The sequence below is a fragment of the Aquarana catesbeiana genome, linkage group LG05 (assembly GCF_042186555.1).
Source record: "Aquarana catesbeiana isolate 2022-GZ linkage group LG05, ASM4218655v1, whole genome shotgun sequence".
Lineage (NCBI taxonomy): Eukaryota > Metazoa > Chordata > Amphibia > Anura > Ranidae > Aquarana > Aquarana catesbeiana.
In genome coordinates, this window is record NC_133328.1 from 127,762,044 (window position 1) to 127,790,037 (window position 27,994).

At 42.1% G+C, this 27,994-nt stretch overlaps 1 protein-coding gene across 1 annotated transcript; it reads left to right on the forward strand.

Moving 5' to 3' along the window:
- Positions 1–3,878: 3,878 nt before the first annotated feature.
- LOC141145957 (plakophilin-3-like) lies at positions 3,879–27,980 on the forward strand. Its single transcript, XM_073632747.1, has 10 exons — positions 3,879–4,033; positions 4,124–4,241; positions 8,819–8,980; positions 13,794–13,976; positions 14,541–14,640; positions 15,429–15,621; positions 19,733–19,741; positions 21,362–21,440; positions 26,451–26,525; positions 27,795–27,980. Exons 1-10 carry the CDS (start codon positions 3,879–3,881, stop codon positions 27,978–27,980), a joined length of 1,260 nt encoding a protein of 419 aa, XP_073488848.1.
- The last annotated feature ends 14 nt before the right edge of the window (positions 27,981–27,994 follow it).

A 27,994-nucleotide genomic window follows, 5' to 3' on the forward strand; every position in this document is an offset into this window, starting at 1 on the left:
TTAACCCAACCTCCTAAATAATCCTTAACACTAAGGGTCCTTGCACACGGGCTTGTCCACAATATGGATTCCGCTTGCTCAGCGGAGGATCGATCCACTGATCCCCACTGAGCAGGCGGGTGACAGGTCTGTTTCCACTCACTGTGCAGAGATGGACCTGTGAGAGCCCCGCTCTCCTCTATGGGAGATCAAATGAAAATAGACCGCATGTCTGTTTTCAACCGATCCTCCAGACGGATGGAAAATAGGGTTTCCCTCTGTCTGGATTTCACAGACAGTATCGGATCAGATATCGGTGGATGTCAGCAGACATGTCACCGCTGACATCTGCCGCTCCATAGAGGACTGCCAACAGGTGGACCTGAACGGAGTGCCTGTGTGAAAGGGGCCTAACTGACCGTTTTTCCTTAAAGAGGAAGTAAACCCTGGTGGGTTTTACTTCCTCTTTATTTCCCTGCAAAGGTAAAACATAATGGGCTACTATGCATCGCATAGTAGCCCATTATGTATCACTTACCTGAAACCGAAGCCTGCGATGTCACTTCTGTCCCCACTAGCAGCGAGCGTCCATCTTCACCCCTCTTCCTTCCGGGGCCGCGAACTCTGGCTCTGTGCCTGTCCGGAGTCGCGTGACGTCACTCCCGCGCATGCGCGCAGGAGCTGCCAGTCACGGCATGACCCCTATTAGAAACGGCACGATGTGCGCCAAGGTCATCGGCGCTCGTCTTTTCTGTAAATATCTCCTAAACCATGGGGGTTTAGGAGATATTTCAAGCACCTACAGGTAAGCCTTAATATAGACTTACCTGTAGGTAAAAGTGGTTGTACAGGGTGTACAACCACTTTAATACCTAACATGTTCTGCATTAGGACTTGCTGCTGTGAAAGTTCACAGTGACTTTGCTGAAAGATACCAGCACCAAACTCGCGCATACTTAGTTCCTCTGTATGTCCTTGAAAAGGTTAAATGGCTTACATATATAGTACATTGACTTTATTTTGTGTGCATATGTGTGATGATGCTGGGAGCATTTGCTTGTAAGTTCCTCTGTATCCAGAGACAAATAATATTTGTTAATATTTTTGTGTTTTCTGTAAAGTATTGAATTAAAAAAATGTTGGCCCTTTATGAATGACTAAGAATAAATAATATACAGCAGACAAAATAAGTATTGAACACGTAAATATATTTCTAAAGGTGCTCTTGACATGACATTTTCACCACTTGTCGGTAACAACCCATGCAATCCACACATACAAAGAGACTAAAACAAATAAGTCATACTTGCCAACAGGTCCCGATTTTCCTGAGACAATCCCGATTTTGGGACCCTCCCGATTAATTTCCCAGGATTTTGCTTTTGTCCCTGGAAAATCATGAATGTTTTAGGGAAAAAACGGCCGACGGGCTACAAAAAATGTCAGTCGTCGCCTCTGCCAGTACATTTCCCCTTGTGTTCAGTGGAAGGAGGAGGGGCAGCCAATAGTCTTCTCTCTTCAGTGTATTCTCTTGTACACGGAAGCCTATTGGCTGCACAGATCGATCGGAGGCCCCTCCTCTCTCCACTGAACACACGTGGAAGCCGGGAACTATGTAGCTGCCGCTGCACATGAAGGAGATGATCGCTGCTGCTGGGGACAAGAAGGGCTCTGCTGCACTGGGGACACAGATGTGAAAGAGGGCTTTGCTGCACTGGGGACACAGATGTAAAGGAGGGCTCTGCTGCACTGGGTACACAGATGTAAAGGAGGGCTCTGCTGCACAACACAGATGTAAAGGAGGGCTCTGCTGCACTGGGGACACGGATTTAAAGGAGGGCTCTGCTGCACAACACAGATGTAAAGGAGGGCTCTGTTGCACTGGGGACACGGATGTAAAGGACAGCTCTGCTGCACTGGGAACACAAATGTAAAGGAGGGCTCTGCTGCACAACACAGATGTAAAGGGGGGCTCTGCTGCACAACACAGATGTAAAAGAGGGCTCTGCTGCACAACACAGATGTAAAGGGGGGCTCTGTTGCACTGGGGACACGGATGTAAAGGAGGGCACTGCTGCACTGGGGACACGGATGTAAAGGAGGGCTCTGCTGCACTGGGGACACGGATGTAAAAGAGGGCTTTGCTGCACTGAGGGCACGGATGTAAAGGAGGGCTCTGCTGCACTGGGGACACAGATCTAAAGGAGGGCTCTACTGCACAACACAGATTTAAAGGGGGGCTCTGCTGCACTGGGTACACGGATGTAAAGGAGGGCTCTACTGCACAACACAGATTTAAAGGAGGGCTCTGCTGCACTGGGTACACGGATGTAAAGGAGGGCTCTGCTGCACAACACAGATGTAAAGGAGGGCTCTGCTGCACTGGGGACCCAGATGTAAAGGAAGGACTCCACTGCCTGGGCACACCTGATATAAGGAGGGGCTGTGCTGCTGGGGACACCAGATGTATGAATGGGCTCTGCTGCTGGGGACACCAGATATAAGAAGGGGCTCCGCTGCTGGAGACACCTGGTGTAAGAAGGGGCTCCGCTGCTGGGGACACCTGATGTAAGAAGGGGCTCCGCTGCTGGGGACACCTGATGTAAGAAGGGGCTCCACTGCTGGGGACACCAGATGTAAGAAGGGGCTCCGCTGCTGGGGAACACCAGATGTAAGAAGGGGCTCCGCTGCTGGAGACACCTGATGTAAGGACAGACTCTGCTCGGGACATCTGATTTGAGGAGGGGCTCCACTGCTGGGGGCACCTGATGCAAGGACGAACTCTGCTGGGGGGCACCTGATGTAAGGACGGACTCTGCTGGGGGCACCTGATGTAAGGACGGACTCTGCTGCACAACACAGATTTAAAGGAGGGCTCTGCTGCACTGGGTACACGGATGTAAAGGAGTGCTCTGCTGCACAACACAGATGTAAAGGAGGGCTCTGCTGCACTGGGGACCCAGATGTAAAGGAGGGACTCCACTGCCTGGGCACACCTGATATAAGGAGGGGCTCTGCTGCTGGGGACACCAGATGTATGAACGGGCTCTGCTGCTGGGGACACCAGATATAAGAAGGGGCTCCGCTGCTGGGGACACCTGATGTAAGAAGGGGCTCCACTGCCGGGGACACCTGATGTAAGAAGGGGCTCCACTGCTGGGAACACCAGATGTAAGAAGGGGTTCCGCTGCTGGGGAACACCAGATGTAAGAAGGGGCTCCGCTGCTGGAGACACCTGATGTAAGGACAGACTCTGCTCGGGACATCTGATTTGAGGAGGGGCTCCACTGCTGGGGGCACCTGATGCAAGGACGAACTCTGCTGGGGGGCACCTGATGTAAGGACGGACTCTGCTGGGGGCACCTGATGTAAGGACGGACTCTGCTGGGGGCACCTGATGGCATCTGGTGGCAGGTGACACACTCAGGGGACCCACTGATTCTACATTATGGTGAGTTGAATGCTTTCATTCTATATTACAATGTAGTAATAGAAATAATGCGCTTCAATCATGCTGACACCATAGCAACCATAGTCCTGGGATGATTGAAGCGCTAACACCAGGTGTTTGGAGTATCTTTATCTGCTGATTGTTAAACTCTGGAATACACATATTTCTAATGTGGTGTAGGATCTGGGGCTGCTGTCCCTCCATCCCCCCTTTCCCCCTTTCCCTCTCCATCCCTCATTCATCTCAGACTCTAACCACACCCCTTTGAGCCATGCCCATTTAAGCCACGCCCACTATTTCGCGTAAACAACCCCCATTTTTCGGCTGCCATGACTACAAACGCATGCCCTGCCCCCTAATTATAATTCGACTCCGACTACAGCCAAAAAAGTGTCCCTAAAATTTTTTTTAAGATGTTGGCAACTATGATAAGTTCAGAAATTAAGTTATGTGTAATAACCTGAAATCAAGACTGGCACGTGATACTCTAAGTCCCCTGACAGAGAGGGTGCTGTTTTCACTCTCTGGATCATCAGGCTCTGCACTCATCCAGCAGAATGCATCAGAGGCTGAGATATTTTACAATGCCACCTGCTTTCTCAGGTATGAATGAAACTTGCTGGGCTGTTCAAAGTAGGCGGGTTGGGACAAAATGGATTATTTGTCAGATCCATGTTCTGTGTTCTTCTAAAGGAACCTGAGTTCTGCCAGTGAGGAGACCCATCAGAAGATGCGAGAGTGTCCTGGGCTGGTGGACGCCCTGGTTGCATACATAAACCAAGCTCTACAGGCTGACAAATCTGAAGACAAGGTGAGGAGCAATCGTTAATGTGAATTTTTAACACACCTTTAGTGGATGTAAACCCTAACCAATTCTAATGCTCTGCGGGTTATTTACGAAAGGCAAATCCACTTTGCACTACAAGTGCAAAGTGCACTTGAAATTGCACTTGAAAGTGCAGTCTCTGTAAATCTGAGGGGTAGATCTGAAATGAGGGGAAGCTCTGCTGATTTTATCATCCAATCATGTGCAAGCTAAAATGCTGTTTTTTTTATTTTCCTTGCATGTCCCCTCAGATCTACAGCGACTGCACTTCCAAGTGCACTTTCAGTGCAATTTCAAGTGCACTTTGCACTTGTAGTTTGCACTTGTAGTGCAAAGTGGATTTGCCTTTCGAAAATAACCCCCACTGTGTTCTTTGAAGATGAGTTAAGCTGGGTACCATTAGAAATTGTGGTAGCCCATGTCAGCCACTTCCCACCCGTCATCCTTCAATTAAAAATCTGAGCAGAAAATTGACGGCTGTATGGCTGCTGCATCCAGTCAAATGCAGCTGCTGCTTCAGTATTCTGACAGGCACCCGCTGAAGCTGTCGGAATATAATAGCCACAGAGGGAGATTCCTCCATCAGTACTATGTAGCATGGATGGGGAATCTGTTGATCTTCCTTGCATGTCCCCCTCAGATCTACAGCAACTGCACTTCCAAGTGCACTTTCAGTGCAATTTCAAGTTCACTTTGCACTTGTAGTTTGCAATTGAAGTGCAAAGTGGATTTGCCTTTCGTAAATAACCCCCAATAGCTCTGTGGCTTGAAAAAGTAAATATGGCATTCCAGGGATTGTTCAGTGTTAAGCCTGAATTGGGGATACAGTTTAGTATTTACAGAATATTTTTAGGTAAGGAGATAGGTTAAAGGATAAGTCCACCTTTGGGAACATGTTACATTTTCCATCTGTTTTTTTGGGTGGAACATGTAACATGTTCCCACTGCTGCAGTCTCCCTGATCACCAGCCTGGCCACATCATTAATTCACAGAGTTCTGTGAATGGGAAAACTTTGTGGCTGACGGCTTGTAGTTTTCATTGAACTACCAGTGTACTGGTGAGTGCTCTAGGTAGTTCATTAACCTCCCTGGCGGTATGATTATGTCAGATTTTTGCATCTCAAATTGGTACAATTGTTTTGCATAGAAATTTGGCGTTTTATATTGTAGGCCTGTAATTCTTAGCAATAACACACTTAAATCTGTCCAAACAAGAGTCTAGTAGACATCCCGGGTATAACGTTTGAAACACAAAATCATAAATTATAATATAATAACTATAAATAATTATAAAAAATAATAATAATAATAATAATAAAATTAATTTTCCCACAATTCACTATCACTCAATTCTGCAAGTGTTCTAATTTACTATCGCTGTTTTCTAGCTGGTCTAAAACCACTTTTGATGTAAAGGGACACTTTTTGGTTGCTATGGACAATCTCAGGTTTCCAGGCAGAAAGAACAGTATGTCTAATATAAAACTGCATGCAGGGCATTGGACAAAGCGCTAGGGACAAAAGGGATGTGAAATTATTTGATACAGTAATGTAATCTGTAAGATTTCAGTGTACTGTATGTGTTATGAATTTTACATTTTTTGAATTTGCCGTGCCTCGCAGGGAACAGAGCCCAGCACACAGAGGCATGTGGTTCGGTGTTACTGCTAATAGTACTGAAATTTATCCCCGAGCCACACTTGGGAAAACCACCAAGGAGGTTAATGGTTCCTGTCACTGTGTAACTGCCTGCCCGTACTGACGGTTTGCAGGAACCCTGCATTACACCTGTGACCTGCTGATCGCATGTGCAATGCTTTCCAGGCTCCTAATAAAACAAAATAAAAGAAATGCACATTTTTTTACCCGCAAACAGATGTGCATTTATTTTTTTTTTTTAAAAGTGAACTTCCTTTAAAGCTAACGTTGAATCTCCCTATACATAGTTGCCTTGTTGCCTTCTTTGGTTCTCCTTTACCCTCCTAATCAACATGCTAATGAAAATTTTAAATAGAACCTTGTTTCACACCCAGTGATGTCATCACTGGGTCTCTGTGCTTTGCTAAGCAATGAAGGCTGATCATGGCTGGCAGAAGGGTCTGGTAAGTTGCTGTATATACTGTAGCTTCTTGAAAACATCACAGCACCCTATCTCAGTACTCCTCCCAATCCAAGAGCCCTCAGCCATGATGCAAGCAGTTGGATGATTCTTGGGAGGAATTATACAATATTGAACTGCCCTAATGAACAAGTATCAGTCTGGAGGAATAGATGTTCCTAGGTAGACTTTATTTGCATGCAGACCATTCTAGGTAATTTTGTGATACTGAACATATATTATTGAAACAACTAGAATCCAATGAGTGAAAACGGTGCTTCAGGGTCAGTAAGGCTGGGGAGGAAAAAGCTAGATGATGCTGGACATCCAAGCCAGGAAATGGGACAGGCTCTATCTGACTTGTGAAGCTTCTAATGCACACCAAGAGAAGCTTACAATGTGTAGTGAGTTCAACATTAGTGATTTTAGTACAAGAGAGGAGCCTGTGTGATTTTGCAAGACTGAAGGTAAGGCTAGAGATTTAGGAATCCATTTTGTGCTAACTTTAAGGCTAAGTGTTAGGGGCTCTAAATGAATCTTTTACTAAAGAGAGGGGTTCCACACAAACAATAGATTTTTATTTTTCAGGAATTTAATAATAAAAGAAAATACATAATGATATTGTGATTTTGGGATATTGTTATCAAAATTTCAGAATTGTATTTATACAGTATATAGCACAAAGACACTCTACTATATCAGTAAATTTATATCTGTTTCTCTTCTTACCCTAGTTTAGTGGCTACAATGTGGTATATTTTCTCATTGAGGTAGTTCAGAAAACTATACCACATTTTGGCCACTAGATGACGCTAACAATCATAGAAATGCATCTGTTATAGAAAATATGGGGACAATGGGGGTCATTTACGAAAGGCAAATCCACTTTGCACTACAAGTGCAAACTACAAGTGCAAAGTGCACTTGAAATTGCATGGAAAGTGCACTTGGAAGTGCATTTGCTGTAAATCTATGGGGTAGATCTGAAATGAGGGGAAGTTCTGCTGATTTTATCATCCAATCATGTGCAAGCTAAAATGCTGTTTTTTTATTTTCCTTGCATGCCCCCCTCAGATCTACAGTGACTGCACTTCCAAGTGCAATTTCAAGTGCACTTTGCACTTGTAGTGCAAAGTGGATTTGCCTTTAGTAAATAACCCCCTCTGTGTATCAAAGCAATTGTTACTTCTTTGTTTAAAAAAAAGAAAAAAAATGTTTTCACTTTTGTTTTTTTTGTTTTATTTTTTAATCCTTTGTTGCAAATCGGTGCTGCTGATCCCATGCATCCTTTAGTCAATTCCTACCTTCATACATGCAATCCAGAATGGCTGCATAGGATTTTTCAGGGCAGATTTCTTGATGGAGACAACAGTGGATTGTGAGTGTTATAATTGTAGTCTATTGAAGGCTTGTATGACAACATAGGAGAACAAATTGGAGACAGAAGTGTGGTCACTTCATTACAGTAAGGGATTAAACAAAGACCTTCATGACAGGATTACCATGTATTTTATTAAAAGCTGCATATTTAAGACTAATAAAAACAACTTGGTTTACATTTACTTTAGCTATAGGCTGTTGTAAAACAGAGCTGCAGAATCTACTGCGACTACAGTAGGCTTAAAACTGGCTGTGGACAGTACCAGGATGCATTTACTCAATCCCACGCTTCTGATCCAGGCTCTAGTGGAGCACAAGGCAACCACAATCCAGAATATCTACAAGTTACTGGGATTGCATGTGAGCTCCAGTGCTTCTCTTGGAACAGATCAGAACTGAGACAATGCTCTACCACACTACAGTAAGCAGTAATGCAATAATACAGCAGTGATCCATTGCAGACACATTTTGTACTTTTTGGGAGAGTCACAATTGTGCATGTAAGCTTGTGCATTTTTGCAATAAGATTAAAAATTTTTCAACTTTTTGTAGAAGAGCTTTAAACGTTGACTTTTGTACCTAATTTTCTGTTCTCTGGAAAAATCTCACCTTGCATTTACATACAGCCCCCAGTTATGTTCCCCTAAATCTAAGTGATGAACTACTGGAAAATGCATGTTTTCATGCGACCTTTTTTTTTTTTTTTTATTTCCCCTTTGATAAAACTTCTAAAATAAAATGCAACATTCAACTATGTTAATTCTTCTGCAAAAAAAATGCAAAATATAGGAATAGAAAATGCATTTTATACATACATACATATGTATAGTAGCATTGGGGTTACAAGGCTGTGCTCCAGATGTGGCTAATCAAGTAAGTGTACAAATGTTGGCACTTCATCCTTTCCTTTTTGTTTCTTTGGTATCAATGGTACTGAGATCATTTTTGGCCATGGTAAACCCAGATAGAGAGAGATGTAACTATAACTGAAATGAGCATGACTGAGGCTATTGGTCTTACTACGTTGATTTATGCAAAGGGTTGGCCATTATTAGTAAATACAACTTTATGTACCTTTTCTAGAGTGTTGAAAATGCAGTATATGTGCTCAGAAACCTGTCCTACCGACTGTATGATGAGTTGCCCCCATCTTCCCTGCAAAGGCTGGAAGGAACCCAGAGGGGACGCACTGCGGCAGGAGATGGTTTCGGTTGTTTTACCCCTCAGAGCCGGAAACTGAAAGAGGTAATTATTTAAAACTCGCTGCCATAAACTATTTGACACAATTTTACTGAGATATCACCAACTTTAAAATTTCAGGTAAAAGCACAGGAAATGTCAAGTAATCCTTAGATGAAGTGTATTTTCCACTCTATATATTTTTTTTTTATCAACTTGCAATGTACTTCTTGCCTTGCTGGAAAATTTGAATACTCTAGAAGAGTTCACTCCTTTCCTTGTTGAACGGCAAAGGCCTCTCCTCTTTTGAGAGTGTCTACTACTCTGTGCTGGTCCAGCTCCTGCACCCCTCCCTTCACCTCCCTACATAATCCTTTTTATGTAGTTTCTGGGGAAGGAGCAAAAGGGAATACAGGTACTATAGAATGTGACTTGCGTGAGAGCTCTGAGTGTACTAGAGCTGCTGACATCACACTCAAGATGGTGGTGCCCAGCGGGGCTTTTGGATATCTACACGAGAGGCTTTTAAAGGTACATAACATGCATAAAATGTTAAGGCGAAAGTAAGTTCTACTGTCAGACAGTGAGCAGACAGGCCTTTTATTGCAGAAGAGACCTTACGGGGTTGATTTACTAAAACTGGAAAGTGCAAAATCTGGTGCAGCTGTGCATGGTAGCCAATCAGCTTTTAACTTCAGCTTGTTCAATTGAGCTTTGGAAGCTGATTGGTTTATATTCAGAGCTGCACCAGATTTTGCACTCTTCAGTTTTAGTAAATCAACTTCTACATGTCTCTTCTGCATTTCGATTCAACTACCTGCCTGCTCTGTTTCCTCCGGCATGTACACTGAGCTGTGCACATGCAGCTCGACTTACATGGGTAGCCCCGGTCTCTGTGTGCTGGGATGACCGCCTCCTGCACATGCACAGGACTGAGGTCATCCAGTTCCAACCAATGAGGATGGCCGAAGACCTACATACAGCAGAAAATGTCGACTAGGAATAAGACCTTCTGAGGGAAGGTACGTTTTTAGTTCTGCTTTAAATACGCCTAAAATTTTATGGGAAAATCTTTGTTGAAATGAATGATCTGGTGACAGGATCTCTTTTTTAAGTACGATAACATCTTCCTTGGGTCAGTGATTGAGCCTTGCAGAACATTGTTTTATGCTCCTGTTGCTTATGGAACACCCCAATCTCCCATATGGTTATAGATGGTAAATATGCCAGTGAAGACTGGCTATTAGTGTATCCGAGACTTGTGAAGCTTCTAATGCACACCAAGAGAAGCTTACAATGTGTAGTGAGTTCAACATTAGTGATTTTAGTACAAGAGAGGAGCCTGTGCGATTTTGCAAGACTGAAGGTAAGGCTAGAGATTTAGGAATCCATTTTGTGCTAACTTTAAGGCTAAGTGTTAGGGGCTCTAAATGAATCTTTTACTAAAGAGAGGGGTTCCACACAAACAATAGATTTTTATTTTTCAGGAATTTAATAATAAAAGAAAATACATAATGATATTGTGATTTTGGGATATTGTTATCAAAATTTCAGAATTGTATTTATACAGTATATAGCACAAAGACACTCTACTATATCAGTAAATTTATATCTGTTTCTCTTCTTACCCTAGTTTAGTGGCTACAATGTGGTATATTTTCTCATTGAGGTAGTTCAGAAAACTATACCACATTTTGGCCACTAGATGACGCTAACAATCATAGAAATGCATCTGTTATAGAAAATATGGGGACAATGGGGGTCATTTACGAAAGGCAAATCCACTTTGCACTACAAGTGCAAACTACAAGTGCAAAGTGCACTTGAAATTGCATGGAAAGTGCACTTGGAAGTGCATTTGCTGTAAATCTATGGGGTAGATCTGAAATGAGGGGAAGTTCTGCTGATTTTATCATCCAATCATGTGCAAGCTAAAATGCTGTTTTTTTATTTTCCTTGCATGCCCCCCTCAGATCTACAGTGACTGCACTTCCAAGTGCAATTTCAAGTGCACTTTGCACTTGTAGTGCAAAGTGGATTTGCCTTTAGTAAATAACCCCCTCTGTGTATCAAAGCAATTGTTACTTCTTTGTTTAAAAAAAAGAAAAAAAATGTTTTCACTTTTGTTTTTTTTGTTTTATTTTTTAATCCTTTGTTGCAAATCGGTGCTGCTGATCCCATGCATCCTTTAGTCAATTCCTACCTTCATACATGCAATCCAGAATGGCTGCATAGGATTTTTCAGGGCAGATTTCTTGATGGAGACAACAGTGGATTGTGAGTGTTATAATTGTAGTCTATTGAAGGCTTGTATGACAACATAGGAGAACAAATTGGAGACAGAAGTGTGGTCACTTCATTACAGTAAGGGATTAAACAAAGACCTTCATGACAGGATTACCATGTATTTTATTAAAAGCTGCATATTTAAGACTAATAAAAACAACTTGGTTTACATTTACTTTAGCTATAGGCTGTTGTAAAACAGAGCTGCAGAATCTACTGCGACTACAGTAGGCTTAAAACTGGCTGTGGACAGTACCAGGATGCATTTACTCAATCCCACGCTTCTGATCCAGGCTCTAGTGGAGCACAAGGCAACCACAATCCAGAATATCTACAAGTTACTGGGATTGCATGTGAGCTCCAGTGCTTCTCTTGGAACAGATCAGAACTGAGACAATGCTCTACCACACTACAGTAAGCAGTAATGCAATAATACAGCAGTGATCCATTGCAGACACATTTTGTACTTTTTGGGAGAGTCACAATTGTGCATGTAAGCTTGTGCATTTTTGCAATAAGATTAAAAATTTTTCAACTTTTTGTAGAAGAGCTTTAAACGTTGACTTTTGTACCTAATTTTCTGTTCTCTGGAAAAATCTCACCTTGCATTTACATACAGCCCCCAGTTATGTTCCCCTAAATCTAAGTGATGAACTACTGGAAAATGCATGTTTTCATGCGACCTTTTTTTTTTTTTTTTATTTCCCCTTTGATAAAACTTCTAAAATAAAATGCAACATTCAACTATGTTAATTCTTCTGCAAAAAAAATGCAAAATATAGGAATAGAAAATGCATTTTATACATACATACATATGTATAGTAGCATTGGGGTTACAAGGCTGTGCTCCAGATGTGGCTAATCAAGTAAGTGTACAAATGTTGGCACTTCATCCTTTCCTTTTTGTTTCTTTGGTATCAATGGTACTGAGATCATTTTTGGCCATGGTAAACCCAGATAGAGAGAGATGTAACTATAACTGAAATGAGCATGACTGAGGCTATTGGTCTTACTACGTTGATTTATGCAAAGGGTTGGCCATTATTAGTAAATACAACTTTATGTACCTTTTCTAGAGTGTTGAAAATGCAGTATATGTGCTCAGAAACCTGTCCTACCGACTGTATGATGAGTTGCCCCCATCTTCCCTGCAAAGGCTGGAAGGAACCCAGAGGGGACGCACTGCGGCAGGAGATGGTTTCGGTTGTTTTACCCCTCAGAGCCGGAAACTGAAAGAGGTAATTATTTAAAACTCGCTGCCATAAACTATTTGACACAATTTTACTGAGATATCACCAACTTTAAAATTTCAGGTAAAAGCACAGGAAATGTCAAGTAATCCTTAGATGAAGTGTATTTTCCACTCTATATATTTTTTTTTTATCAACTTGCAATGTACTTCTTGCCTTGCTGGAAAATTTGAATACTCTAGAAGAGTTCACTCCTTTCCTTGTTGAACGGCAAAGGCCTCTCCTCTTTTGAGAGTGTCTACTACTCTGTGCTGGTCCAGCTCCTGCACCCCTCCCTTCACCTCCCTACATAATCCTTTTTATGTAGTTTCTGGGGAAGGAGCAAAAGGGAATACAGGTACTATAGAATGTGACTTGCGTGAGAGCTCTGAGTGTACTAGAGCTGCTGACATCACACTCAAGATGGTGGTGCCCAGCGGGGCTTTTGGATATCTACACGAGAGGCTTTTAAAGGTACATAACATGCATAAAATGTTAAGGCGAAAGTAAGTTCTACTGTCAGACAGTGAGCAGACAGGCCTTTTATTGCAGAAGAGACCTTACGGGGTTGATTTACTAAAACTGGAAAGTGCAAAATCTGGTGCAGCTGTGCATGGTAGCCAATCAGCTTTTAACTTCAGCTTGTTCAATTGAGCTTTGGAAGCTGATTGGTTTATATTCAGAGCTGCACCAGATTTTGCACTCTTCAGTTTTAGTAAATCAACTTCTACATGTCTCTTCTGCATTTCGATTCAACTACCTGCCTGCTCTGTTTCCTCCGGCATGTACACTGAGCTGTGCACATGCAGCTCGACTTACATGGGTAGCCCTGGTCTCTGTGTGCTGGGATGACCGCCTCCTGCACATGCACAGGACTGAGGTCATCCAGTTCCAACCAATGAGGATGGCCGAAGACCTATATACAGCAGAAAATGTCGACTAGGAATAAGACCTTCTGAGGGAAGGTACGTTTTTAGTTCTGCTTTAAATACGCCTAAAATTTTATGGGAAAATCTTTGTTGAAATGAATGATCTGGTGACAGGATCTCTTTTTTAAGTACGATAACATCTTCCTTGGGTCAGTGATTGAGCCTTGCAGAACATTGTTTTATGCTCCTGTTGCTTATGGAACACCCCAATCTCCCATATGGTTATAGATGGTAAATATGCCAGTGAAGACTGGCTATTAGTGTATCCGAGACTTACAGGAAGCCAGAGGCTGACTCAGCTCACCATGTTCCAGCTAGAACTAAATTAGCACTTTTGGGTGACTTCATTAAAGGTCCACCACACAGGTGATCTTTGTTTTACCTTTCTTTGTTGCTCATGCCCAGACTTACACTGTACCTCACTCTTTCTCACAGCAACAGGGCACAGACCTTTCCACTTTTGCAGAGATCTCAAAGGAGCCGAAGGGGATGGAGTGGTTGTGGCATCCACAGATTGTCCATCTATACAACCGGCTACTGCAGCAATGTGAACTCAACAGACACACAACAGAGGCGGCAGCAGGAGCGCTACAGAATATCACAGCTGGAGATCGCAGGGTAAGCAATGTCCTAGCCTGTTGGATCAGCGAATACTTGTTCAAGGCCTGAAAATGACTGCAAGTATTTATTATGTGATCGCTTGATTTTGGATAAACTGGCCGGTGTATTTTTAAGGCTTTGGTAGAAATATGCCCTAAAAGGAATACTACAATATAAACTATCAACACAGTGGGGTTGATTTACTAAGACTGGAGAGTGCAAAATCTGGTGCAGCTCTACGTAGAAACCAATCAGCTTTCAGTTTAATTTGTCAAAGCTTAATTGAATAAGCAAAAGTTAGAAGCTGATTGGCTACCATGCACAGCTGCACCAGATTTTGCACACGCCAGTTTTAGTAAATCAACCCGAATACCCTGTGGAAAAACTCATATTAAACATGTAGAAGGTATTTAATGTAGTAGAAGGTGGTTAGAATATGAATGGGGTGTAATGTAGAAATAGCTGAGAGATGTCCTTTTGAGAGTCGTTGTAGGGTGTGATAGGTATGATTTGATTGGCTTATATCTTTCTGAAATATGCAGTTTTAGAGCTTTGTATGTAAATATGTTTGTGCTTTAACAGTGGGCAGCTGTCATGAGCCAGGTGGCGCTGGAACAAGGACAAATTCCGAACCCCGTCCTTGCCCGCAAAATGAGCAAGATTCAGGCCAAATCGGTGTGCAGTACCGCTTTTGGCCTGAGGTGGGGGGCGCGGGAGACCAGCAGAGCCGAATGCCACGTTCAGAAATGCACGGAAAGGCCCGAGTACAGCATGGCTGACCTCGGCAAATCTCAGGTAGGAAGTCTTTCCGAGGTTTGCCAAGGTCAGCCGAAGCGTCCTCAAGCCTTTTCGGCCATATCCGAGGCTCTCCGACACCCCCCCGCCTCTGGCCGCATGCGGTATTACATCCTATTGAAGTCAATGCAGAACGAGTTATTTTAGTTTCCATTGACTTCAATGGGAAAACTCACTTTGATATGCAAGTACTTTGCATTATGAGCATACTCCTGGAATGGATTATGCTCGTAATCCGAGGTTCCACTGTATTAGGTTTTAATTATGCTGATTACTGACCACATGTAATCCATTATATTCTTGTTGCACTAAAATAACTTTTCTTGGCTTGGAGAACCTCCAGGCAGCAAACAAAGTCAATTGCCTGCCTAGGCAATTGAAGAAATTTATTAGCTTTCATAAGGTAAAAAAGTTTACAGCGTTTTATCTACATTTGCATTGCAGCCACATAAAGCAGGGCTTTTACAGTGCCTAGGCTTCTTGCAAATTGGCCTGACTGCTTCTGCCTCTGGCAGGGCTAGAGTGAAAGTTTTTTTTTTTTATTAGTTTAGCATCTCTTTACTTAAACCTTACCTTGCTTTACTCTGCATCAACATAGTTCAAATTTATAGGAATATATAGAATTAGACGGACTGTAGTCTTTCATTATTGCTAATGATGTCATTGATGTTACAGCCACCAAGCTAGTCAGCCATCTTCTAGAAAAACTTCCTGGGGACAGCAATGATAAAAGACCTCCTTCTGAAGTCATCGTGAACATTATCGCTGTGCTCAAATACCTGACTGTGGCTGGACCTCTCACAGCACGGGATATAGTATATTTCAATGGGCTCAGCAAACTGAAGTACATAAAAAGTAATCGAGATGGGTAAGTGGTGCTAGATAAGATAAGTACACAGGACATTGTTTAAAGCTAGGCCTAATAGCAGAACAAGAGGTGAGATCTAGCTGGTAGCAGTAGTGCACATATTATTTTTATGCGTCAGTTTAATTATCCACTGTATCTTCATGCTAAATACTTTGTAATGTTTGATATATTTTTATATATTTTAAACACGTGAGGCAGACCCCCAACACTGTCCATAAGTTGGTGTTTAGCTGGATCAGGATTTTGATATACAGGTACATCTCATAAAATTAGAATATCATCAAAAAGTTAATTTTTTTCAGTAATTAACCACTTGACCACTGGGCACTTAAACCCCCTTCATAACCAGACCAATTTTCAGCTTTCGGTGCTCTCACATTTTGAATGACAATTACTCAGTCATACAACACTGTACCCATATGAAATTTTTGTCCCTTTTTTCACACAAATAGAGCTTTCTTTTGGTGGTATTTAATCACCGTTGGGTTTTTTATTTTTTGCGCTATAAAAAAAAAAAAGACTGAAAATTTGGTAAAAAAATGAATTTTTCTTTGTTTCTGTTATAAAATTTAGCAAATTAGTAATTTTTCCTCGTAAATTTTGGCCAAAATTTATACTGCTATATATCTTTGGTAAAAATTAGTACAAATTGGTGTATATTATTTGGTCTTTGTGAAAGTTATAGAGTCCAAAAGCTATGGTGCCAATATCTGAAAATTGATCACACCTGAAGTAATGACGGCCTATTAAATTCTTGAGACCCTAACATGCCAGAAAAGTACTAATACCCCCCAAATGACCCCTTTTTGGAAAGAAGACATTCCAAGGTATTTGAAAAGATGTATGGTGAGTTTTTTTGAAATTGTAATTTTTTCCCACAATTCTTTGCAAAATCAAGATTTTTTTTTTTTTTTTTCACAAAATTTTCATATTAGAAGGTTATTTCTCACACACAGCATATGCATACCACAAATTACACCCCAAAACACATTCTGCTATTACTCCCGAGTACGGCGATACCACATGTGTGAGACTTTTACACAGCGTGGCCACATACAGAAGCCCAACATGCAGGGAGCACCTCCAGGCATTCTGGAGCACCCAGGCCAATTCTTATATTTCTCTCCTACATGTAAAAATAATCATTTATTTGCTAGAAAATTACATAGAACCACAAAACATTATATATATATATATATATATATATATATATATATATATATATATATATATATATTTTTTTTTTTTTAGCAAAGACCCTAGAGAATACAATGGCGGTTAGTGGAACTTTTTATCTCGCACGGTATTTGCGCAGCAATTTTTTTGTGCTTTAAAAAAACAAAACAGTAAAGTTAACCCAATGTTTTTGCATAATGTGAAAGATGAAGCTCCACGCTCGTGGAATGGTGCCAAACTTCGCTACTTAAAAATCTCCAAAGGTGACGCTTTAAAATTTTTTACTGGTTACAAGTTTTGAGTTACAGAGGAGGTCTAGGGCAAAACTTATTGCTCTTGCTCTACCGATTGCAGCGATACCTCACATGTGTGGTTTGAACGCCGTTTTCATATGTGGGCAGGACTTACGTTTGCATTCGCTTCTGCATGCGAGCACACGGACAGGGGCGCTTTACATTTTTTTTATTGTTCATTTTACTTTATTTTAGTTTGACACTTTCCCCCCCCCCCAAAAAAAATTTTGATCACTTTTATTCCTATTACAAGGAATGTAAACATCCCTTGTAATAGGAATATGGCATGACAGTCAATAAGACCCCACATCTCACCTCTAGGCTGGGAAGCCTGAAATTTAAAAAAAAAAAAGATCCTGGCTTCGATCGTAGCGGTAAGTCGGTAGAAGCACCGGAGGGTGGCGGGAAGGGGAAGCATCCCCTCTCGCCTCCCATAAGAACGATCAAGCAGTGGAACAGCCGCTATGATAATTCTTATGGTGTAGGGAATCGCCTGCTGAAAAAGCTGATATCTGAATGATGCCTGTAGCTGCACCCAGCATTCAGATATCCCCGCACAAAGTCAAGGACGTCATATGACGGCGGGTGGGAACTGGTTAAAAATTGCAGAGTGTTGTGGGGTATTGCGGAGTATTGCAGAGTATTGTGGGGTATTGCAGGGTATTGCGGGGTATTGCAGAGGATTGCGGGGTATTGCGGAGTATTGCAGAGTATTGCGGGGTATTGCAGAGTAGTGCAAGGTATATTACAGAGTATTGCAGGGTATATTGCAGAGTATTGCGAGGTATATTGCAGAGTATATTGCAGAGTATTGCAGGGTATATTGCAGAGTATTGCAGGGTATATTGCAGAGTATTGCAAGGTATATTGCAGAGTATTGCGGGGTATATTGCAGAGTATTGCAGGGTATATTGCAGAGTATTGCGAGGTATATTGCAGAGTATTGCGGGGTAGATTGCAGAGTATTGCAGGGTATATTGCAGAGTATTGCGAGGTATATTGCAGAGTATTGCGAGGTATATTGCAGAGTATTGCAGGGTATATTGCAGAGTATTGCCAGGTATATTGCAGAGTATATTGCAGAGTATTGCGAGGTATATTGCAGTGTATTGCAGGGTATATTGCAGAGTATTGCGAGGTATATTGCAGAGTATTGCGAGGTATATTGCAGAGTATTGCAGGGTATATTGCAGAGTATTGCGAGGTATATTTCAGGGTATATTGCAGAGTATTGCAGGGTATATTGCAGAGTATTGCAGGGTATATTGCAGAGTATTGCGAGGTATATTTCAGGGTATATTGCAGAGTATTGCAGGGTATATTGCAGAGTATTGCAGGGTATATTGCAGAGTATTGCGAGGTATATTTCAGGGTATATTGCAGAGTATTGCAGGGTATATTGCAGAGTATTGCAGGGTATATTGCAGAGTATTGCTGGGTATATTGCATAGTATTGCTGGGTATATTGCAGAGTATTGCAGGGTATATTGCAGAGTATTGCAAGGTATATTGCAGAGTATTGCAGGGTATATTGCAGAGTATTGCAGGGCATATTGCAGAGTATTGCCGGGTATATTGCAGAGTATTGCAGGGTATATTGCAGAGTATTGCAGGGTATATTGCAGAGTATTGCGGGGTATATTGCAGAGTATTGCGAGGTATATTGCAGAGTATTGCGAGGTATATTGCAGAGTATTGCAGGGTATATTGCAGAATATATTGCAGGGATGGCTGAGTATGGAGGGGTGGATGGATGTGACTGTATTTGTCACTGAGCAGCGCTGTGGGCACTACACATGCAGCCCACAGCGGTGCTGCCATCCGATCCCTTCCCCTCTCCCCTCGCACTGTACCGATCGGTACACAGAGGGGAGGGAAGAACCAGCGTCATGACGTGACGCCGGTTTGTTTACATGTGATCGCTCCGTCATTTGATGGAGCCTTCACATGGTAAACGGCCGCGATCAGCGGCCGTTTACCATGATCCGTGATGCGACGGGTCCTCTGGACCCGGCGGTCATGGAAGTTCTCGGGTGTGCGCCCCAGGGGGCGCGCGAGAGCAGTATTCTGGGATGATGTCCCAGGGACGTCCACCCAGAACTAGCCGACCGCTCTGCAGCCTTCTTTCGGCTATGGCCCGGTCGGCAAGTGGTTAGATTCAAAAAGTGAAACTCCTATATTTTATATTGATGCGTTACACACAGAGTGATATATTTTAAGCATTTTTTTTTTTTTTTTAATTTTGATGATTATGGCTTACAGCTAGTGAAAACCAAAAATTCAGTACCTCAGAAAATTAGATTACATAAGATAAATTAAAAAAAAGGATTTTTAATACAGAAATTTTGGTTTACTGAAAAGTTTGTCTATGTACAGTATAGTAAGCACTCAATACTTGGTCGGGGCTCCTTTTTGCATGAATTGATGCATCAATGGGTTTAGGTCAGGCGAGTTTGCTGGCCAATCAAGCACAGTGATCCCATGATCATTAAACCAGGCATTGGTACTTTTGGCAGTGTGGGGAGGTGCCAAGTCCTGCTGGAAAATGAAATCCGCATCTCCATAAAGCTGGTCAGCAGAGGGAAGCATGAAGTGTATATTTAGATCCATTGACATTTGAGTTAAGAGGTCACTTTCCTAAGCTCTGATGGGTCCAAAGAGGGAAGTGCCTGAAATAAAAGTAGTATGTTTAGTTGAATGAAGAAAGCACCAGATATATGGTTGGCAGTCCAGTTCAATTTTATTCCATGAGAATAAGAAAGAAAACTCATTTTAGGTCTTTACAGATCCCCCTTCTTCAGGGCTCCTGCAGGGAGAAGTTGGGTGAAAGCTGGACTGAGAATGGGTGTCCTGGAGTAAATGTCTCGAGTATAGATGGGGTCTGCTCTGGTCATTGGTCTAGTAGACAGCTAGATTATTGACCAGGGCAGGCTCTTAAAAGGAGAAATTGCCTAATTTAGAGGGACTTCCTCTCATTTCCTGTTGTATCTATGGAACCTGGAATGGAATGATAAGAATTGAACTTAATTGTCCCCAAAGGGACAGTTTTTTTTTTACCCTAGATTTAGTTTTGAACAGAAGAAAAACAAATAAAGACCATTTTGTATGTATCATGCTAAAATTTAAAGCAGATAAGTCCACGTTTGTGGAAAAATCTATATCTATCAAAGATAGATAGATAAATAATCTCATATTCATTTGCTGCACAAGCCATATTGAGATTTTGTGGTGTTAAAGTGGTTGTAAACCCTCACATGTACCCAGTAAAGTGACTGGCTTCAGGTGATACAGAGGGAAAACAAATCCACCTACATAAGCTGTAAATGTTTATTTACAGCTGTCTTTCCCCTATATTCATTCAATGTGCAGAATGTATACAGAATCTCTCAGCTCTGAAAAGCAGGGGGTGGAGAGCTGAAGTTAAATCAGTGAGGAGAGCTCTGAGAGCTGATTGGAGGAAAGGGGCATATCCCCCTTCACACAGCACACAGGAACAGAGCTCAGGTTGTCAATCAACTGGAGCTCCCTCCCCTGTCATCACACTTCTCTTGGTGTCAGGAAAACTTGTCAGAAATTATATTTGGGGGGGAGATTTACCAAAACTGGAGCACACAGCATCTGGTCTAGCTGTGCATATTAACCAATCAGCTTGTAGGATTTATTGTCGAAGTTTATTTGAGCAAGTTGAAGTTAGAAGCTAATTGGCTACCGTGCACAGCTGCATCAGATTCTGGACTCTAGTTTTAGTAAATCACCCCCTTCATGCTCTAGATTGAGACAAGTACACACTATAGAGGAATATGCTTTTGTTCATATTTTATGTCTGAGGGTTACAACAACTTTAACGTTACCTTTCCTTTTCAATCTGCAGGTTTGTAATTTCCTGTAAAATGCATGCAATGTGGCTACCTGCAGGCCTTCTGTACACAAATTGTGTACAGAAGTTCCTCAGAATAGTAATTTCCTGCTTGTTTGATTGGTCGGCACTAAGGTACAAGTCAGATTTTAGGCATGTGCAATAGGAAATATATTTTTGGTGAGATACTTTCTAAGGGTTAATTACTTACTGCAAATCCTTGCAAAACACATAGACCACCCAGGGGGATTCATTGATTGATTTATTTTTTCCTCCCCAAAAGTAAAGTTACTCTGTAAATAATTACAATAAATGAGAAGCTATTCATTTATCATTGATTGATTAGTATCTATAGGTTATAATGCTAGATAGCAACACATTAAGATGAACATGTCTCTTTTTTTTGTCCACACAGTGAGAAGGCCTCCCGGGCAGCCTCCAGCCTCCTTACCAATATGTGGCAATACAGCAAGTTACCCCGGGACTACAAATCAGTAAGTAGATTTTGTACAGCACTTTTACATATGCCATTTACCTCCTCATATAATCTACTCTGTTCCAGCAGTGAGGTGAAGAGTGAAGCTCCATCACTCATTACCAGGATTTTTATATGGGGTTCCTAATATGCTAACATTGATAAAAGGGGTTGTGCTGAAGACAAGTTAGACTACCTGTGTGGAGAACAATCTGAAGACTTGAGTTTACTGACCTTCTGAAAATGCTACTCTCAAAATAAATATACAAATTAAGGTTTCTTACTGTATGCTGGTTGCTTGTTTTGGATGAATTCAGAAGTGATCACTACTGGCATCTCCAGGAGTAGGTCAGCAACTGCAGTGGTCCTATTTCCCTCAATCCAGGTCTTCTTTTTAAAGGTGAACTGTATCGCCCAACATCCTTGACATGTAACATTTCTTTGATTGGAAGCAAAACCTTAAAGCGGAGTTCCACCCGGAACTTCCGCTTTAAGGCCTCCTCTCCAGGTCCTCTTTGTGAAACAGAGCTTTAGGGGAGGAGGGGGAGAGCAGGTACCCGATTTTGACAGCTACCTGCTCCCACTTCCGATGGCCTGTTCTTCATTCTGAAGTCTTCTGGGACATATGACAGGTCCTAAGACTTCGGAACCAGTCCCAGAGAGCAGCGCCACTCTCGCATGCACAGTGGGCATCCGGCTGTGAAGCTGCAAGCTGTCACAGCCGGGTGCCCATAGTAGATGCCAGCACCACCGAAGTAGGGCACGGGGAGAACATAGTGCGAGTGCGTGCACCGCTGGATCGTGGGACAGGTGAGTGGCTGTTTATTAAAAGTCAGCAGCTACACTTATTGTAGCTGCTGACTTTTAACCACTTGCCGACCGCCGATGTATGTCCAAACTTTGCCGGTGGATATCGTTGTTATGGCAGCAGCTAGTTGCCATAACCCCGGTATCCCTGTTTTCGTGCGGCGGTCGGCTTTCAGATAAAAGTGGTCCCTGCGGCGGTTTCGCGGTTTCCCCCTCCCGCCGCGATCCGGTGCCCTCCGCCGCTTACCGGAGCCGTCGGTAGCGGCGGAGGTGATCGCGTCCGTCTCCCTTCTGTGCCTGAAGACGAATGAGGCTAAGATGGCGCCCACTCGTCTCCATGACACTGCTGGGCGGAAGCGACGTCAAAACGTCACTTCCGCCCACATCTCTTAAAGGCACATTTTTTTCAATGTCATTTTTTAAAATGACTTTTTTTTTTTTTTTATTGCATTTTAGTGTAAATATGAGATCTGAGGTCTTTTTGACCCCAGATCTCATATATAAAAGAGGTCCTGTCATGCTTTTTTCTATTACAAGGGATGTTTACATTCCTTGTAATAGGAATAAAAGTGACACAATTTTTTTTTTTTTTTAAACAGTGTAAAAATAAATAAAATAATGTAAAATAAATAATAAAAACAAACAAAAATTTTTTTTAAAAACCCCCCGTCCCGACGAGCTCGCGCGCAGAAGCGAACGCATACATGAGTAGCGCCCGCATATGAAAACAGTGGTCAAACCACACATGTGAGGTATCACCGCAATTGTTAGAGCGAGAGCAATAATTCTAGTCCTAGACCTCCTCTGTAACGCAAAACATGCAACCTGTAGAATTTTTTAAATGTCGCCTATAGAGATTTTTGAGGGAAAAAGTTTGACGCCATTGCACGGGCGGGCGCAATTTTGAAGCGTGACATTTTGGGTATCAATTTACTTGGCGTAACATTATATTTCACAATATAAAAAAAAATTGGGCTAACTTTACTGCTGTCTTATTTTTTTATTCAAAAAAGTGTTTTTTTTCAAAAAAAAGTGCGCTTATATAACCGTTGCGCAAATACGGTGCAAAAAAAAAGTATTGCATTGACTGCCATTTTATTCTCTAGGGTGTTAGAAAAAAAACAATATATAATGTTTGGGGGTTCTAAGTAATTTTCTAACAAAAAAATCTGTTTTAAACATGTAAACACCTACAATCCAAAACGAGGCTGGTCCTTAGGTGGTCCTTGAATGGAGTAAATAAAAAGTAGTAAAAATAATGCTACTTTGTGTCTTTAAATTTCAAAACCGTACAGTGTTTACAAACACTGTTCAAAAATTATTTTATTCAGCAGTGGCTAGTTGCTGTGCAACATTTTGACAGGCAGGAATAGCCAATGAATGCGGCAGGGGGAACAGCAGGGAAAAGGGGGGAGGGAAAGGACAGGGCATGCTAGATTCACCTGGTGTACTTTGATTACCTTTTTTTCTAGTGTGTGTATGTGTTTGCGTGTGTAGCATGTCCAGTGTCTACAACTGGTTAAGGTAACTGCAAGTACAGAAAAAAATCTTGTTAATTCTGCCAGAAAGCCCATGAACTGACATTACCTCTGATACTCTAAAGTACCATGCATTGTTGTCAGCCCTGCCTGAGTTCTCCTCTACTAGAATACCCTTCGTTTCCAAACAAAAAGAGAGAGGTCAGCAGCCTCTGGGTGCGCACCACATTGTCAAAAGTATTGGGACCTTTAAACACACATGAACTTTAATGACATCCCAGTCTTAGTCGGTAGGGTTCAATATTGAGTTGGCCCACCCTTTACAGCTTTATGCTTCAACTCTTCTGGGAAGGTTGTCCCAGGAGTGTATCTAAGGGAATGTTTGACCAGTCTTCCAGAAGCAAATTTGTGAGGTCAGGCACTCGCTCGGCCATTTTTTTTCTGACCTCTCTTTGTGCACTGGTGTACAGTCATGTTGGAACAGGAAGGGGCCGTCCCCAAACTGTTCCAACAAAGTTGAGAGCATGAAGTTGTCCAAAATGTCTTGGTATGCTGACGCCTTAAGAGTTCCCTCCACTGGAACTTACTGGGGCCAAGCCCAACCTCTGAAAAACAACCCCACCCACACCATAATTCCCCCTCCACCAAATGATTTGATCCAGTGCACAAAGCGAGGTCCATAAAGACATGGATGAGTGAGTTTGGGCTGGAGGAACTTGACTGGCCTGCACAGTCCTGACCTCAACCCGATAGAACACCTTTGGGATGAATTGGAGCGGAGACTGCGAGCCAGGCCTTCTCGTCCACATCATTGCCTGACCTCACAAATGCGCTTCTGGAAGAATGGTCAAACATTCCAATAGACACACTCCTAAACCTTGTGGACAACCTTCCCAGAAGAGTTGAAGCTGTTATAGCTGCAAGGGTGGGCCAACTCAATATTGAACCCTACGGACTAAGACTGGGATGCCATTAAAGTTCGTGTGTGTGTATATATAAAAAAAAAATAAATAAATAACAGACGTCCCAATACTTTTGACAATATAGTGTAGCTCATCCAACCCACCAGTCCCAGAAAAAGAAGAAAATCAGCCGCTCACCTGGAATACCTTTGCTTGTGCCAGCCAATTACCATTGCCTCCTTGTGATCCAGTCTGATTGTACAATCTCTATAGATTTACTAAACCTATATAATCGGGGGACCCACCTAGACAATCCACTCAATTTGTATCAATGCAGGCCTGCCCGTGTAACACATAGTTGATGGTGGACCTAAAGAAGTTTTTACAATCACATTGGTTAGTGTATGGTCTCTTAAAGGGCCTGTGTTGATGGCTTTATTCTTGTCAGAACATCTTCTTTATTTGCATAATAAAATAGGAATGCAAATGCAGGTTGATGCAGTTTAGAAGATTAACTGTAGTAGATCAGATGCCCCTGCCAATAAACTCTCTCCATATGTAATATCTGAAGCATTTTAAACTGATCTCAAATAAAAGCAGAATGCAACTGAAGGCAATCTGCATTTACTCATCAGCACAAGCCCCGTGTGAAACATGTCAAAGCAGAAGCCTGTTTGGATCAAGGTAAATGGTCCTGCCGTCAGGACTGTACTGCTGGGTGGATTGACAATCGGGCAGGGGATGGTGGAAAGGTTACACCTTGGGGGATAAGAAGATGCTTCACTTTCTTGTTATTTATATCCTATATTTTATATTGCAATATTCTGCTACTCTTACACACAGTTACTGATCAACGGCATTATCTGGTCCAGTGGAGTTTCCAAACCAATGTTCCTACCTCATACAGACACATACCATCCAGGGTTTCTCAGCCAGGGTTCTATGGAAGCCTAGGGTTCCTCCAGAGGTTGCTAGAGGTTCCTTGAGCAATGAGCAGTTTTTGCCTCTAATGCTCTTCTCGTCGGAAATAGATATGATGGCTTTTCCGACTGGATTCCGCTCGAGCTTGGCTTGCATACACACGGTCACACAAAAGTTCGCTGAACTTCCGACCGTCAAGAACGCAGTGACGCACAACACTACGACGAGCCGAGAAAATGAAGTTCAATGCTTCCGAGCATGCGTCGAATTGTTTACGAGCATGCGTAGGAATTTTGCGCATCGGAATTGTTACAGACGATCACATTTTCGGATAGGAACTTTTTCCGACCGAAAAATTGAGAACATGCTCTCAATCTTTTGCTGGCTGGAATTTGGCCAGCAAAAGTCCGATGGAGCATAGACACGGTCGCATTTCCCAACCAAAAGCTCTCATCGCTCTTTTGCTGGCCGAATTTCCGATCGTGTGTACGCGGCATAAAAGTTCCCACTTACACCAGCTTTCTGGAATTGTCTTCCCAATGCCCATAAGTGTAAGGGGCAATCTTTCCACTGACTATCACACTAATATATCATGAGTTGTAGATATAGTAATTTTTACCAGTGGGTTCCCTGAGACCGGAACTTACTTCAAGGGTTCCTCTGTGTTGAAAAGGTTGAGAGAGGCTACTGTAGGTAGAAAGTGATTAGCCTATCTGTATAATTTAGTATTGCCAAAGAAAACTGGAACGAATGCAGTGGTACAGTACATGGGCAGAATATAACCTCTTCAAGCGTTTAATGCTACTGGCATGATCTGAATCCAGGACCGCAGTGTTGTAAGACATCAGGGCTAATCACTACACCTCCATTCCCCCTAGTTAGATGTTCCTTCTCACCGAACACCTCTTTTTTGTTTTACAGAAGGGCTACCGGAAGGAGGATTTCCTTAGCAACGCCCACTTGCAATACCAGTCTCCGTGTCTCCTCAGAAGATCAGCAAGAAAGCACTGACCAATGGACTGCAATCCTGGCCCTTCCTACTCTCTCTCCTGTGTACACCTAAGCACTCTTGACATAGCACAACAGAGCCTGAGGGGGACAGTTTATGTAGCTAGGTAGAATATCGACTAGAGTTACACATTTGTGTGCAAATGTATTTTGTAAGAAAAGAAGAAAAATAAATAAAATTAGTCTATGGGATTGTACGTAAATACGGGTGAATGTGCGTGTCTTGGTTTGTAGAGCTAATGCAAATACATGTACTATAACAGGAAGCGAAAACCTGTGCCTTTCTACTATTGTTAGACCTTCACACCCAGCAGGCTGTACTGGCCAGTCTCGGCAGTAGTGATTTTTTTTAACTCTTAGATATGCTGCTTGGAACTAGTATAGGTCTGGTATACTTACAGCAGTTTATTTGATCCCTTTGACAAATAATGCCACTTTTAGGCAAAAAAACATGCAGTATCCAAGGGTCAGACTGTATTCTGACCATGTAGAAAATTTTATAAAAATATTGGGGTAGGGGCAGTATGTCCCTTGGTGTTAAGTGTATGTTGCGATGTACAGATTGGTCAACTGCAGATGAATTTGGTGTATGAAAGTCCTCCCTAGCCCCCCCCATGTGTTTTGTCTTTTCAGAAAAAAAAAAAAAAAAAGTTTCCGATGGCTGTAAGCAGTGGGATCGTCTTCTTGGAGAAAACTAAATGTCTCTTTTCACTTCTCACAAGTGGCACTTTAATGGGTTCCATTTATTGTACAGATTGGGTTGTATAGGGGCACCCTTGGGCCTTTTATATAAAGATATATGATGCAAAGAGAAAAAAAAGAGTAAGTTATAAAACATTTTTTTAAAAATGTGTCCAAAACACAACCGTGAACTTTAAAGAGCGTCTTTCCATTGTAGGTGTATTACAGAACGCAATATTCATTGTATAATGGAATTCGGCTTACTTAATAAGGCAAAACGCCATTAAAAATCACAGTATTCCTTGGTAATGGCATATCTGATCGCTATTGGATTACTGAACTTTGCAGATCACCCCAAGACTGCTTTACTAAATAAGCCCATATACATCCATTACTATGCAGATTTAGGTTTTAAATCTCAGGGAAGCATTCCTGTTTGTGTGCTTATGTCCTTTTCAACTGACTTGCTCAAATGTGCTTTAGCCCTTTGCGGGCTCTTGTAAAATATAGCACAGTGTTTTTGGTACTTAATAAATAAAAAATGTTAAATTCAGAAATTGTTGTGTTTCTTCTCAGGATAAAAGGTTAAGTGTGGGAACTTTACATAGGAGCAGTCCCTTGCATTCCTGGGCGGAGGTGGAATCTTTATTTGGCTTTGCTGAGGCTTGTTCTACACCGGGATCCTCAGGGGGTGAAGACTACGTCAGACACACGTATTCCCTTAAAGTGACGTTCTGTTACATAGAGACATATATGCAATAAACGGCAATAGCATT

Coding starts and splice junctions, on each gene's coding strand:
- LOC141145957 (XM_073632747.1), top strand. CDS start 3,879: ATGTGTAATAACCTGAAATCAAGACTGGCACGTGATACTCTAAGTCCC. Junction 13,977..14,540: donor TCACAGCTGGAGATCGCAGG/GTAAGCAATGTC, acceptor GTGCTTTAACAG/TGGGCAGCTGTCATGAGCCA. Junction 14,641..15,428: donor TCAGGCCAAATCGGTGTGCA/GTACCGCTTTTG, acceptor TTGATGTTACAG/CCACCAAGCTAGTCAGCCAT.